Source organism: Mirounga angustirostris, unplaced genomic scaffold, assembly GCF_029215605.1.
Source record: "Mirounga angustirostris isolate CCGP_5_RB_7025 unplaced genomic scaffold, mMirAng1.0.hap1 SCAF_10, whole genome shotgun sequence".
In the NCBI taxonomy this organism is placed as follows: Eukaryota; Metazoa; Chordata; class Mammalia; order Carnivora; family Phocidae; genus Mirounga; species Mirounga angustirostris.
Genome location: NW_026991718.1, coordinates 51,615,706 through 51,631,416, shown reverse-complemented (window position 1 = coordinate 51,631,416; position 15,711 = coordinate 51,615,706). Strand labels below are relative to the sequence as shown.

At 42.6% G+C, this 15,711-nt stretch overlaps 2 protein-coding genes across 4 annotated transcripts; both read right to left on the bottom strand.

The window, feature by feature from the left end:
- Positions 1-28: 28 nt before the first annotated feature.
- On the bottom strand, positions 29-9,590 carry SNRPG (small nuclear ribonucleoprotein polypeptide G). 2 transcript variants are annotated; one of them, XM_045884809.3, is made up of 4 exons: positions 9,442-9,590; positions 5,430-5,452; positions 4,407-4,531; positions 29-173 (listed from the first exon to the last, which is right to left on the bottom strand). In XM_045884809.3, exons 1-4 carry the CDS (start codon positions 9,471-9,473, stop codon positions 123-125), a joined length of 231 nt encoding a protein of 76 aa, XP_045740765.1. In that variant the 5' UTR covers positions 9,474-9,590; the 3' UTR covers positions 29-122. The 2 variants fall into 2 exon arrangements, with proteins under 2 accessions (XP_045740765.1, XP_054365755.1); XM_054509780.2 differs by lacking the exon at positions 5,430-5,452 and having other exon boundaries at positions 9,442-9,584.
- A 1,327-nt stretch (positions 9,591-10,917) lies between these two features.
- Positions 10,918-15,411, bottom strand: FAM136A (family with sequence similarity 136 member A). 2 transcript variants are annotated; one of them, XM_045884807.3, is made up of 3 exons: positions 15,249-15,411; positions 14,216-14,356; positions 10,918-12,415 (listed from the first exon to the last, which is right to left on the bottom strand). In XM_045884807.3, exons 1-3 carry the CDS (start codon positions 15,333-15,335, stop codon positions 12,227-12,229), a joined length of 417 nt encoding a protein of 138 aa, XP_045740763.1. In that variant the 5' UTR covers positions 15,336-15,411; the 3' UTR covers positions 10,918-12,226. The 2 variants fall into 2 exon arrangements, with proteins under 2 accessions (XP_045740763.1, XP_064428432.1); XM_064572362.1 differs by lacking the exon at positions 15,249-15,411 and adding an exon at positions 14,923-15,234.
- Positions 15,412-15,711: the final 300 nt, after the last annotated feature.

Sequence of the window (15,711 nt, the reverse complement as noted above, 5' to 3'; positions counted from 1 at the left end):
TATTTAACAAAAAAGTTCAGTATGAAAATGCACACGACCTGATTTTTATATTGTAGTAAAACAGGTACTATGGAGGGGACATGTGGAAGCAGTTGATTTCTTCTGATGAACACACCCATTGTTTATACTCGCTCCAAGGCTTCTAACATGATGATACTATTTCCTCGTATTACCTAAAAAGAAAATTTGAAAAGAACACAATTTATTTGACAGATATCAATGAAAGAATTTTCACAAATTCATTAATGGGTTTTCAGTATTAAAGATCAGTTTGTGAGGCTTTTTTGGATACTAAATCTTAATCACGACAAGAAGCCAGGAGGCCCTTTTTAAGTAAGATGTACTTTCTAGATTTAACAAGACTAACAAGTACCCTTTTGAGAACGCTAAGTCTCCAATGATTGATTTCTCACCTTTTAAACTGCAGTACTGAAATAACATACCCATCTCTGTCCCAAGGGATCCATAAGTCAATGGGAAAAATGTACAGTAGAATGTCAGTTTAGGGGTATAAGATCACTTAGGGAACAAACCAGGATGGAAACTGTTAAAAGTACGCTTTGTGAAGATGCCATTTTAGTTGGTCTTGAAAATGGGGTAGAATTTTGACAGGAAGATAGAGCTCTAAACAAAACTGAAATGAAAAAGTGTAAGGGGATAAGGAAAGAATCTAATTTGAATGTAGTAAAAGGTTATTATGGGAAGTAGGAAACAGAGTTTGCAGCCAATCTTAGAAGGCCTCAAACACCAACGTTAAGGTACTTGGAAGACATCATGAAACCAATAATAAGCCAATGAAAATTTCATAGTCAAGGGAATAACCACTGTTCTGGCAATGTAAGAATGGGAGAGAGCTTAGGGGCAGGAAGAGAAGTTATAAAGAAAAGGCCCTAGGAGCACAGTGCCTAACACAGTAGCCATTCCATAAATGAAGATAAGGCAGGATCCTTATGAACACAGGTGAAATGGCTGGTAACTAAGTTTAAGATGGGTAGAAAATTAAGTTAAACTAGAAGGCAAGGGGACTGTGAACATAAGGAACATAAGGAACCCCCGGTGGAATGTAGGTCATACTACAGATCAGGTCAAGTAGAGCAGAAAAGGTGAAAGGACAGGAGGGTGATGAGAGGAAATAGTAGAAATGGAGGCATTCTGAATAAGATTCAAAGTAGAGCTATGCTTGTAGGCAACTGGAGTAAAAAAAAACCCAAAAACCAAAACACCAAAACATTTTTCTCCCCTTATTTATTACATATACTGTTTATTCATAGTCTTCCTCACCCAAATGCCATTTTTATGAGGGCAGGTGCAATATCCCCAGTGCCTAAAGTGGTGGCAGGCACATAGAGGGCTCAGTAAGCACCTGTTAAATAAACAAATGACCCTGCATGTTTACTGCAGCTGACAGAAGGGAAAGGAATATGACAGGTAGGGCAGTGTCTTGGAGCCTGGCAGAGACAAACAGCAATGAGTATGATGAGAGGGTGGTGAAGAAGAGCAGCATGAAAGGAAAACAATACCCTGAAGATGATGGGGACTGAAGGAGCCTATAGACTTTTATTCTTTCTCTAAGTTAGGGATGGAAATGAAGAAAGCTAAACAACAGGCTTATCTAGTTCTCAGGGTTTTAATTCCTCGCTTATTTGCAACACAGTGAACATCAAATCTCATTGATCGAAGCATGAAAAACTACTAGCCTTCTTTCCTATCTCTCCCTTAAATGTGTCCATTTCTGACCCTAAAAAGGGGACGGTGGCAGAGAAGTTATTTCAGATAACTAAGATTTTCAGATCTGAGGCTTTTTTGGGGCATTATTAAAAAACAAAATACAACTGTGTCACTTTCATCAACATTTTCTAAAATAGGTATCGCACACGTCTTTGCCTTCTCACATAATACATGAAGTAAGGTAATCTTCCTCTTTTCTCATTGTGTTTAGGCCTAATTCTCCAAATCAAACTGGAACCATCAAGTCCAGAATTCCATAGTGCTCCTTTTGTGCTTCAGTGCTAGTTTTTACAAAATGCTGTTCAGGCTTTTAGTCTTTTGAAAGGGCACAGCTATCTAATAACAAATACAAACCTAAAATGGAACTACAGAACCACAAAGCTGGTAAGAACTCCTGAACTATATAGCATCTTTTTTTAAAAGTTTTTTATTTTTAAAGATTTTTATTTATTTATTTGACAGAGAGATAGCGAGAGCAGGAACACAAGCAGGGGGAGTGGGAGAGGGAGAAGCAGGCTTCCCGCTGAGCAGGGAGCCTGATGCGGGGCTCGATCCCAGGACCCTGGGATCATGACCTGAGCCGAAGGCAGACGCTTAACGACTGAGCCACCCAGGCGCCCTATATAGCATCTTAATATAGAATTTTTATTACATTCTTAGGGGAGCTCTGGGGTGAAATGAAATCTTAAAGGAGTAAGAGGTGAGGCCACTGACAACTATGGGGATGTTTCAGAAGAGGCTGAGACATCATTAGGTAATTATCCAGCTGACAGATTCCTAATACAAACTATCTCCCCCTCAGAACACATATTTTTTTTTTTTTTTAAGATTTATTTATTTTAGAGAGCACAGGTGGAAGGAGAGGGAGTCTTAAGCAGACTCTCTGCTGAGCATGGAACCCCATGCAGGGCTCAATCTTATGACCCTGAGATCACAACCTGAGCCAAAATCAAGAGCCAGACTTTGACTGCGCCTCCCAGGCACCCCAGAACACACACATTCTTAATACTACTCTAAACATAACAGCATTAAGTCATTTCAATGGTCCCAGTGGGTCACTGACTTGGACCAGGGAATAGCAAAGCCAATATAAGTCTCCTGTGCCAAACAACTTGTGAAAACAAAACCGTAACCTATTTTTCTTCCAACCTCAGAAAAAACATTCTTTTTTTTTTTTAAAAGATTTTATTTATTTATTTGAGAGAGAGAGAGAGAGACAGAGAGCATGAGAGGGGGGAGGGTCAGAGGGAGAAGCAGACTCCCCGCCGAGCAGGGAGCCCGATGCGGGACTCGATCCCGAGACTCCAGGATCATGACCTGAGCCGAAGGCAGTCGCTTAACCAGCTGAGCCACCCAGGCGCCCAGAAAAAACATTCTTGCGTTTTCTTTAAAATGTCTTTTTTGGGGCGCCTGGGTGGCTCAGCTGGTTAAGCGACTGCCTTCGGCTCAGGTCATGATCCTGGAGTCTCGGGATCGAGTCCCGCATCGGGCTCCCTGCTCGGCGGGGAGTCTGCTTCTCCCTCTGACCCTCCCCCCTCTCATGCTCTCTGTCTCTCTCTCTCTCTCTCAAATAAATAAATAAATTAAAAAAAAAAAAAAAGAAAATGCATTTGAAAGAAGCAATAACATACACCTTGGAAAAAGTGATTAAAAATTGTGAGGCAAAAAAAAAATCAAGGCTAACAATTAGGAACTCTTACCACCTTCTAGAGGTCTTTATGCTCAGTGATTTGCTAAAGCGAAGTTGTCCTTTTTAATTTACTTTTCCCAAGAAACTTGGGACTTACTAACTTACTGGGTATATTGTCCTGTGCTGGACAAAGAGTGGGATTCAAAGCCTGGGTCTTGCTGACAAACATCAAAAACTTTTTCAGTAGTCATACCACCATGGACTAATGAATGTGGAAATGTTTGCTTCTATAATTAACTCAGTGTGTTTTTTTCCTATTTTCTTTCATGTGAATGGCTGTCACTGTGATCATCCCTTGCAACTTTTACCTTGGCCACTTTTAAATTTGGGTGCAATAAACCAGAAAATCTGGGTTAATTATACGCACAATTAAAATCAAAAAGTATGATGGTAGACTAGCAGATTTGCATCACACGGACACTTGTTAGATAGGATCTACATTTTAGTAAGATCTTCTGGGAACTCATAAGCATGTTAAAATTGAGCATAATGAAGGACTGACTATAGGTCTCTATTATAAAGCTCAAAAATGGGGACGCCTGGGTGGCTCAGTTGTTGAGCGTCTGCCTTCGGCTCAGGTCATGATCCCAGGGTCCTGGGATCAAGCCCCGCATTGGGCTCCCTGCTCTGTGGGAAGCCTGCTTCTCCCTCCCTCACTCCCCCTGCTTGTGTTCCCTCTCTTGCTGTGTCTCTGTCAAATAAATAAATAAAATCTAAAAAAAAAAAAAAGCCCAAAAATGATTTCCTACAGCTATTTCAAATCCAAGGACCTCAGAGGTTCTGCATAAGAGTCAGACCTAACCTATAGGTAACTAGGATACTACCACAGTTAAATGACTGCCATATGTTAAACTAAAAGGAAAATGGAAAGTCTAATCTTTGCTGTTATTTGCCTAATTTCAATTCAATCCAAGACTTTAATAGAAAGGAAGTTAATCCTTATTTCAAAATATGAAATCTCTAGGAGAAAGCTTCTATCTTTACTTACCACCATTCCAATATTGTTCTGTTGCCCACTAGTTGCCATCTCCACACATTCATCTATCACAAGATTCATAAACGGATCGAACCCCCGCAATATTCCTTGGACATGCCTGCCACCATTTAATTTCACTATAGAAAGGGAAAAAACAGTTTAATAAAACTGACCAATAAATATCAACTATTCATTAAAAATTAGGTGGAATTAAACCTAAGGTACCTAAGGAATTAAACCAAGTAAACCCAGGTACTTGAGAAATATAATCCTCTACCCTTACTATATGTCAAGCAGTGGGCTAAACATTTCACATTTACTTCCACATTTAAACTTACAAAAATCCAGGTGGGGGGGATGGGTGAAATAGATGGGATTAAGGAGTGTACTTGTGATGAGCACCAGGTGTTGTATGGACGTGTTGAATCACTTATTGTACACCTGAAACTAATACAACACTGCATGTTAACTATTTTGGAATAAAAAAAGTAAATACAAAATTATACTTACAAAAATCCTATCAAGTAGAATTATTCTAACTTTTCACGAGGGAACTAAACTATAGAGCTGCTTAAAAAACTGGTTCAAGGTTATACAGGTACTGTGGGCTAGAACCTGGATTCAAAGGGAAGGCTGCTTGCCTCTGAAGCCCAGGTCTTTAATCCCTATATCCTTCTAGCATTGTATAGGTCAGATTTTTAGTCCTGGTCCAAGTCCTTTGTTTTTAAAGGAAAAAATGTTGATACATTTTTAACTATCACAAAATAGGAAAATCCCATTAATTTTGTCTAAGTGAGGGAAGGCTTAAAGGAAATAATGAAAAGTCCAAAGTACTATGCAATTTGTTAAATATCAGAAATTAGGCAAATAGAATTGTCTGGGTAGGATTTTGATAAACCTCCTTAATTAATGGGTGTGAATTAGAGGTTCTGTGTGATTTAAATTTTTATGAAGTTGCACCAAACATTATATACCGCCAAGACACATGTAGAAAGCAACTAATTAAAAACAAAACAAAAAACACAAGACACTTACATGACAATTTCTTGTCCATAAATCTGAAAAAGTGAAAAGGGGTACAAATTATATAAATGATTTAAAAATTTTATGCATAAGCACAAAAGTAGGTACAGTCAATATGATTTGCTAAAGTTGCACAATAAAAATAATGAAATTTAAAATAGTAAAAAACTTGTACTGTTGTAGAGCAGGGAATAATGGGCTACCTCATTTAGCACTTACACAATGTAATTTGGGAAGGGGCAACATAATAAATAAAAATGGAATGGATTTAGAATATATTAATGTACATCAAACTAAGTCTTTATATGATGTGAATTACCAAAACATTCTTGTTGTTCAATACTGCCCTAATGTTTGATGACTAGATTTTATTATTTTGCCTTTTTTTTTTTTTAAAGATTTTATTTAATGGGGTGCCTGGGTGGCTCAGTCGTTACACATCTGCCTTCGGCTCAGGTCATGATCCCAGGGTCCTGGGATCAAGCCCTGCATCGGTCGGGCTTCCTGCTCTGGTGGCAAGCCTGCTTCTCCCTCTCCCAGCTCCCCCTGCTTGTGTTCCCTCTCTCGCTGTCTGTCTCTCTGACAGTGAGAGAGGGCACAAGCAGGGGGATCGGCAGACAGATGGAGAAGCAGACTCCCTGCCAAGGAAGGAGCCCGATAGGGGACTCAATCCCAGAGCCCTGGGATCATGACCTGAGCAGAAGGCAGATATTTAACTGACTGAGCCACCCAGGAGTCCCTAGATTTTATTTTCTCAAAAAAGATTTTAAAATTATTTTTAAGTAATCTCTACACCCAACATGGGGCTAACACACAACCCTGAGATCAAGAGTCATATGCTCCACTGACTTGAGTCAGCCAGGCACCCTTGATGACTGGATTTTAGAGCCATAACAGAAAAACAAAGATTTGTTTATATTTTGGTTATTACCAAAACCGAAGTTGTGAGGAAACTAGAAGGTAATCAAACCATATCCAATTCAATAGCTAGTTTATATTTGAGACAATAAGGAGTGTTGTTTTATTTAATATTAAGCATCACACTTAAGTGTTCAAGATATTTCTCAACACATAAGTATTTTTTAGCAAAATAAATACATATTTTGAAGCTTTAAAAAATCTGAATTAAACAGGGAAATCCCATCTCAGCAGGGTATTATGGAAATATTAAGCCATGTAACCAAACCAGTTTTTACCCCTTCCAGTTACAGGTTAGGAAATATGAAATTACATGCAATTTTTAAAAGTTTATTTATTTGAGAGCGTGCGTGCGTGCACAAGTAGGGGAGGGGCAAAGGGAGAGAGTATTAAGCAGACTCCATGCTGAGCGTGGCGACCGACAGGGGGCTCCATCTCACCACCCATGAGATCATGACCTGAGCTGAAACCAAGAGTGGGACGCTTAGCCAACTGAGTCACCCAGGAGCCCCTGAAATTTCATGCAATTTTAATGTATAACATGTAATGGGAGAATTCGGAGGTAAGTAAGTAAGACACAGGCCTGGGGCACCTGGGTGGCACCTCGGTTGAGCACCTGACTTGGCTTGGCTCAGGTCATGATCTCAGGGTTGTGAGATGGAGCCCCAAGTAGGGCTCGGAGCTCAGTACGGAGTCTGTCTCTCTCCCTCTCCCCTCATGTGAGCTCTCTAAAATAAATAAAATCTTAAAAAAAAACAAAAACAAAAACAAACCAAAAATATGTAGTATGATATATAAAATAATCCATTTTAATAGGATATATTATATACAACAAGCAAATAAAACACACATGAACTTATTTAACCCTTATGATGACTTTGTAAGTTAATATTGTTATTACCACCATTTTATAGATGAAGAACTGAGGCTCAAAAAGATTAAGTAAATTGTTCAAAGTCACAGAGGTGGTGAGAAAGTTTGCGCAAATGCAAATGGTTTGGTTTGACTGGAGAATGGGGGCACTCCATTAGTGTGTGTAATATTTGGCACTTGTAAGATTTCAGATGGAAGAGCTCAAATCCTGTGTCAAGAAGCCTAGACTTTATCATTCAGTCAGTCATAAATTATTAAGGCAAAGTCCAGTCACTGGCAAGACCACTGTGGCAGTGATTTTTAAGAGGCGGGATGGAGAATCTGGGTAGGTTTAGGTATCTCAATCTTGGCATATTAACATCTGGAGTCAGATAATTCTTTGTTGAAGGATGTCCAGTGCACTTACAATGTTTAGCAGTATCCCCAGCTTCTCCTTACTAGATCCCTGCCAGTAGAACCAGACTCCCTCCCTCCCAGTTAATAACCATGAGTTAAGCTAAACCAGGAGGATATAAAGAGTAAAAAATATCTGAGAAAATAAAGGAAAAAAAAATGTGAAGGTCATTTTGGAGGCAGGTCTCAAAGGATTTTACAATACATGAAATCTAGAGATGAGAAAAATATTAAAACTAGGTTCGTTCTCTGAAATTCTCAAATATCTGTAAAGAAAAAAAGTATCTGTTAAGAAACAAAAAAGGAGGGCGCCTGGGTGGCTCAGTTGGTTAAGCGACTGCCTTCGGCTCAGGTCATGATCCCAGAGTCTCTGGATCGAGTCCCGCATCGGGCTCCCTGCTCGGCAGGGAGTCTGCTTCTCCCTCTGACCCTCCTCCCTCTCATGCTCTCTGTCTCTCATTCTCTCTGTCTCAAATAAATAAATAAAAATCTTAAAAAAAAAAAAAAAAAGAAACAAAAAAGGAAGTCCAAGATTACAAGTAGACAACGTTCTTTCGTTAAAAAATAATCAGCATTTCACCAGTTCTTGAAGAATCCAGAGGATACTTCTAAGATTTTACCAGCTTGTCAATAAAAGAATAAGTTTTAGATCAGCATTTTCAAAATAATTTCTGTTTTTCTTAATGTTAGACTGATGATTAATAATTCTTTAAGGGATCCAACTAAAACATACACGGAGTTTTTGCATAAAAAATGGCTTTGATACAGATGTACGTTTAAATGTAAACTTATTTTTTTTTTAAGATTCATTTTTTTGAGAGCGAGACCAGTGGGGAGGGGCAGAGGGAGAGACAAACACTAAGCAAGACTCCAAACTGTGCTGAGAGCTCCACATGGGGCTGATCTCACCACCCTGCGATCATGACCTGAGCTGAACCCAAGTGTGCCACCTAAGTGCCCCTAAATGTAAAATTATTAAATACGACCTTTTCTTTAAGTCTGACTTTTCTATGAGGCTGGTAATAAGTGAACTATACACAGGCCAGCTGTTTCACAAATCGATTCCTGAAATCAATTTTTCATACTTTGTGCTATTCAACTACTGTGTGCAGAATTCTGGCATTACATGGTATAAACGAGATAGACAAATAATTAGGAGGCATCGAACATGTTAAGTTCAGTCAAGAGTGCGGAGGCTAAAGCTTTAAAGTAGGAAAATCCTGTTTTGAGTGGATTTTACTGGGTGCAGAAAAAAAAAATCCCTAGTTTTCTCTGATCAGAAAAATGAACGTTCTCACACAGCTCTGTTAACAGAGCGAGAGATCACATAACATTCAAGTTTAACTTCAGCACAAAAAAGCAAAAGAATGGGATTTCTAAATTCCCATTTAGAGGTGGCTTTTGACTCCTCATCTACTATTAAACACTTCCATTCCGCCCATCTTCTTAGTTCTTTATAGAATTACTCTCCAGCCACTTTACTTAGAACTTAACGCTATTCAAGAAGTTCAACAAAGGATGGCATTCTAGGATTTCCAGGCAAGGAGAAAGAGCGAGAGGGACCGCGTTGGGAGACGTGGGGCCGGGAGATGCACCCAAGAAGGCGAGACAGCAGAATAGGGGCACCTTTTCTGTCACTGGTAACCATGCCATATCAACCAAGCCGAAACGAGACGTCGGCGCGGGCTTTACGGCGCCGAGGCGCGAGACCCTGTCGGGTTCTCGGCGGCCTCGTGCCGGAACACGCACGCCAGGCACACTGCAGGAAATGGAGAGGATCTAAGGAACTCAAAGCACTCAAAGAAGCTGCCACTTGGACGCGGCCCTCTCACATACTTACTTTTTCAACTCGGGAGGGTGAGCTTTGCTCATGGTGTCCGCTCCGCGAGCTCAAAGATGCCTCCAAACGAAATTCGTGGCGTCCCTCACGCTCCCCCTGTAGGCCCAGCGTTTCGCGTCTGACGTCACCGATCCCCCCGGCCAATCAAATGTCGGCTGAGTTCACATTCTACCTCGCGATACTTTGGGGGCGCCTGAACTTATCGGTCTCGTGTTTCCGGTTGCGTCACCAGCGATTGGCCTAGATAGGGTTAGGGGTGGGGCCAGTCGTCTTCTCAGTTCCGTTTCCTCGTTTGTAAAATTGACGTAGCGGTTAGGTCTCTAGCTTCTAGGCGAAACCGGTTTATCCCTCTCTTTGTGCACTGCTTTGGTTGTCTCCTTCATATATACTAAGTGAATATAGATTCTGGAGTAGTGGGCCTCTAATAGTTCTTTGGTATGTATTCCCACGTATTGTCACGCTAAGCCTAGGGTTCCAGTAACATCAATTAGTGACCTTTGGACACCAGAGAAGTAGGGTGATGTGGCCTCAGTTTCTAAGAATTTGAATCTAGAGCGCGGAAGTGCATTACCTATTGACAGTCCTCCAATTCTTGTAACACTGCCTCCAGAACCCTACTTGATGTGCCTTGCTCCTATATAAAAAACGTGAACGATCTGAGATACTCTTGACTTGAAAATCAACCCAAGTGTAAAAAGTGATCTCCGACTTGTTCCCACTTAAGTTACCCAAAAGAGGCGAATACATATGTATGAATAAAATACAAATTGGGATTATCGAAGACTTAGGCCAAAATAGTAAAGCCTTGGTGATTCTAAGTAGGGGACGAGTCTCCACAATTCAATTCATTCCTAATGTTCAGGAATGGCTCTATTTAAATACTAATGATAGTAAAGACTTAAACTCATCACATAGTTTATACTCTCTTGACACTCAAAATCCTAGACGTTGCATTTTCTCAAGAGGGATCATTAATTACCCTTTCCCTCTTGCCGTCAGTGTTTAGTTGAAGCTAGAGAGTCCTGAAATGGACACTGAAATTTTTTTTAGCCTTACAGTTTTTTTTTAAATGAATTAACTTTAAGTCATAGCGCTGTAGCCTACCCTCAGTTCTTCCCATTTACAATGAACCAGTCCTGCATTTGAATCATAGTTCATAAATAATTTTTACTCTTCATGACCTCTTAAGAAACTTATTTCACACGCTACAAAGAGAAGCATCCTAAGAAGGTTATATATTCACTACCCAGACTAAGAAACATAATAGTGGAGGAAAAACTAAACCTTTATTTTTAAAAACTGAACCACTAGGAAAATATATCACAGCCTTGAAACACCAAACACAGGCTATATTATCATTTCAAGTAATAAGCTGGTAAAAAGACAGTAAGGTCCTTATCAAAATTAAAAGGTGCTAGAACTGGGGCAGGAACACTGCTTGCTGCAAAGGTCCCAGGCAAAAGTGGTATTTGGTAATGGGGGGTTGCCCCTCTTTTCCTTTTTTTTTTTTTTTTTTTAAGACTTTATTTGCGAGAGAGACAATGAGAGACAGAGAGCATGAGAGGGAGGAGGGTCAGAGGGAGAAGCAGACTCCCTGCCGTGCAGGGAGCCCGATGCGGGACTCGATCCCGGGACTCCAGGATCATGACCTGAGCCGAAGGCAGTCGCTTAACCAACTGAGCCACCCAGGCGCCCCGCCCCTCTTTTCCTTTAAAGGAATCACAGCTCACCCCTGATTGCCTACTTTTTCTCCTTTGACCTTCCTGTTGCCAAGGGATTGTCTCAGTAGGGCTCTGTTATTTCAGGGGGCAAAATAAGCAATACTGAGTTTAGGCCTTCATTCCATTCTGTTCTATAAAAACCAGGTTTTTCCACATCCAGTATTTAATAATTCTCGTAATTAAGAAGACAACAGTTCCTCCTTCAATGTTCATTCCTGGATACTGGTATATAGTGCAATAAAAAACCCCTTTCCCTTCAAGGGAGAGTGTCACTTCTGAGATTGTCTTGTTGCTCTTCTGCAGATAGCCTCAGGGCCCATCATGGCAGCCAGTGAGAGGGAAAGTCTGCTTCCCATACCCAGTGTAACATCGCTTGTCATATTTTTACACGGTCTCCTAGCTTAAAGATGTAATATATATTTCAAGAAATGTATATCCACATCTTGATGGCCAGGAACAGATATCCACAAGAACTGTTCAAAGTTCTTATCTGACTACCTCTCCCAACTCCACATCTTAAATCAACTTCATGCCCTTGTATATAAAACAAAACCAAGCAAAACAAAGACCTAGAAACCTTTTTTCCCTTCTAAATTAGTAACCTCATGGATTTTGTTTTACAGCTTATAGGAAACGATTTGATGATCCTTCTGGTAAACAGGAGGTTGGCAACAAACAGAAACACCTCTGCTTACACCACCAGATCATAGGGAGGTTAGAGGAAACTGCCAGCCTGCTGGTAGCTGTGTATGGAGAAGAATCTGGTATCTTGGAGGGCTCTGGCTTGGTACAAAGGAATCCCTAGAGCCAGGACAAGCACGTGAAATTTAGGCTATCAAAAACTTTCCTGTGACCGTCTCTAACCCAAATTTTAGCACCAGTTTTTTCCATTTCACTTTCTAGGGTTGAAACATAAAGGAACCAGTATCCAGAGGCAAGTGACACATGCCTCACACTTGCTGCCATCCTTAATTTCTTCATAAACTTCACTTAAAAGACCAAAACTCCCATTTCTTTTTAAGTAGATTCCTGCTGTCAGCCTTGATGGCCAATTGCGAAGACTTCTATTTCCCAATGGACAAGAGAGACTCCTTCATCTTCTTGGTCATGGTCGGGATGAGGTGCATGTGGTCATCCACACACTTGGTCACACAACTCTCCAGCTGCCGTTTCACCTGAAGCTCTTTACTTCCCGCATCTATTGAATCTTTGGCTTTGTCATTGCAATGCATGGTGCATCGGGCCAGGCGGTCCTGTGGCAAGAAGGAAGAGGGTAGAGAAGGCTGAAAGGCTGGCCTCCATTTACCAAGTGTTTACCATGTGCTATGCCCCTTTCTACATATTTTGGCTTCACATATATAATCTTGATCAATTAAAGGGACACTATAGTGCAATTAATCAAGATTATCCTGACTGAAATAGAGGGTGGCACCAGGAGGGTCCAAAGCATGACAAGAAAGCAATGAATGATAGAATAAATTATACAGAAGCCCCCTGCAGAAGTGGGAAGTAACTAGAGGCTACCATTGGTCAGCTACAGTTAAGACTTATAAACATTTGGATTCTTTAATGTCTGTCCTTGCTACAGAAAAACACTCAAAAAATATTTATTGAGTATCTACTATGGGTCAGGTACTCTTCTAATGCTGGGGAATACAGCAATGAGTAAAACATAAAGTTCTTGCCCTCAAAGAACTTACATTCCAATGAGGGGAGTTAGACAAAATGAGGGGAGATGTTGAAGAAGCAGTTAGATATATGAATCTGAGTGAATCTGGTCTAGAGATACGAATGAATGTAGGAGTTGTAAGCCTATAAAGGATGTTTATTACAGATATTTATAGCTATGAGACTAGAGAATTAAATCGAAAAAAGGTCCAAGGACAATGCTAGGCACTCCAATGCTCACAGGCTGGAGGGGAAAAGCAGGAAAGGAGGCCAAGAAAAGACGGCCAGGGAGAGAGATGGGAAACCACAGAGTGAGGTGTCTTGGTGCCCAACTGAACAAACTGTTTCAGGAGGCAAGTGATCACTGCGTCAGTGATGCAGACAGGTTGAGGAAGATGAGGGATGAGAAATGACCACTGGATTTAGCTCCACGGAGGGGAGTGGCCAGCGCAGTTCTGGCGGAGTGGAAGAGTAAGTCTAATTAGAGAGGACTAAAAAGTGAACAGAAGGAGAAAGTTATATAGCAATTCAAGAATCAAAATGTCAAAGACCCTATCAATAAAATTAGCTGTCAAAATGAACACAAAGAAACCTCTGTGGGTTCAGGATCTTGGAGAAGTTTGTCCTTCACAGTGTCAGTAATTTTGAAGAATTCGGTAGAGCAGAATGTAAAAATTGTATATTAGATACAATTTGTCCCATGTGAGCAGGATCTCAGGCTATGAAAAACTGGTTCAGAAGTGGGCTCTGCTTTCTCCAAGCTCTAGGAAGGTACAGTCATAGGAAGGGAATAACATGAAGTTGTGGCTACCCTTTTCTCCAGAAAGAGATCCGGTGGGTACCTTTTGCTCTTAGTGACCTCAGAGGGGCTTGTGAGGAAGACATCAATGAGTCAGCATTAGTAATACTTCATATAAATGACTGTCCTTTAGTGACACAGGAGCTGCCCTCTAGGTATAGCAAACAGGGGTGGTTCTGGGTGGGCAAGTCCACAACATGACAGCAGGATATTGTTCTAATCTGCACCTCTTTATGACTAGCCTACTCCACTTTCCTGGGGACTCTACTAGTTTAAGAATGAATTAATATGTGTCTTAGAAAGCTTTATACTATATGGTATATCTATTTCGTGTCTATGGATGACAAAGGCCCTTGGTCATGAACTCCTTTTTACATCATTTTTTCTATGGGGAATACTTATAGCACTCAACCTCCAGGAGTTTTCCCCCAAATTTCAAACCCTGTGAAGACTGGCTGGCCACAGGACTGTCACAAATGTTAAAAGAACCAAGACATTAGAGCCAAGAGTTTTGAACAAATGTTTGTCATCTCTTGCAGAAGAGCAACATCAAGGCCTGACATCCTCTGCTTGGGATATTTCTCACCTGGAACTTCTCCAACTCACTGGTCACCAAGGCCTGGGCTTGAGCCAGAGGCGCATGGCAGCGTTCAATGCACTGATGAACCTGCTGCATGGAGGCCTGGCTGTCCTCACAGCAGCTGGCACTGCACCTGAACATGAGGCCCTGGGAAGGGAGGGCAGAGAGAGAGGTTAGGCAGGAAACTCTCTGGGGCAGAGATAACCATGGAGTGCAACAGAGGAGCATCTATATTTGCACCTCTCCTAACAGACACCAAGAACCTAAAACCACAAATGGGAAAATTATCCCCGAAGCCTAGCAGAAGATTTCACGGCCTTCTTGCTGCCAACTCATTGGCACTTGGTGCATGGAAGGCTGGGGGTGGACGGAGAAGGTGGAGGTGGGTCAGATGAAGTCAAATTCTGAAAACCAGGTACCTATTCCACAGGGTTCAGAGGTCAGCAACCTAGTAATGTACTTTCCACCAGGGGGCAACCGATCCATTATCAATGACCCAAGAAGCACTACAACAGAAACCCCACAATTTGGTAAGGGAGGCAGGACCAACAGCCACATACCATTTAGGGGATCAAAGCACAACGGCATATAAAGCAGCACTGTGTGGAGCAGACACTAAAACGGGCATGACATGGCCACTGAGGAAGCCAAGCGCTTTTGCCTTTCCGGTGTTTCACCTTGGCCGTGCCCTTTCTGGGCCTCGGTCCGCTCACCTGCGGAAGGGGCAGCACAAGACAGCAAGGCGGGGGAGGCCGAACGCCTCACACTAGGGACTTTCTAACGCTGGTCCAGGGTCTGACAGCCCCTCCCCGGAGCTGGCCTGGGGGGAAAACGGCTTCGCGCGTGGGGAGGGAGCACAGATTTCATTCGCTCGGCGGAAGCTCCAGGAGTTCTGAGGCTGAGGTGCTTCCGAGGGGGCCGTGGCGACCCCAGGGACGCCCCGACTCGGGTCTGCAGGGAGGCGGGCAGCGGCGCGCCGCGGCTGCGAGAAGGGAATCGCGGACTGCCGGGACTCCGCGCCATGACCCCCGCCCGCTACCTGCATCTTCCTGATGTTCTCTCTCTCCAGACTCTTCACCATGGAGTCCACCGCCTCCTGTACCCGCAGCTGCTGCACCTCCGCCATGGCGACCCCGCGCTGCACCTACTCCGCGCCGGCGCCCGCATGGAGTCCCGCGCTCGGCCCGCCCCCTTGCTGCGGCTGCCAGGGTCACCGCCACGCTTCCCCGCCCACGCCGCCGCCTGGCGTCGGAGAGGAAGAACTGCACGCGCCCGCCGCGCCCCGCGCCCCGCCTCCCCAGCGGGCTCGCAGGCGTCTGCCCCTCCTCCCCTCCCGGCCCCGCCCCGCACACCCGGCTAAGCCTGAGTCCCTGGGAGGCTGGAGGGGCGCTGGGACTCACTGTCTCCGTCCTCTCCTCTCTCCTTCCGGGTCTTTCAGTCTTAAAAAATATTTAATATGATTAACGTCCAGATCAAAGCGCAGATCTTAGGTATATAGCTCT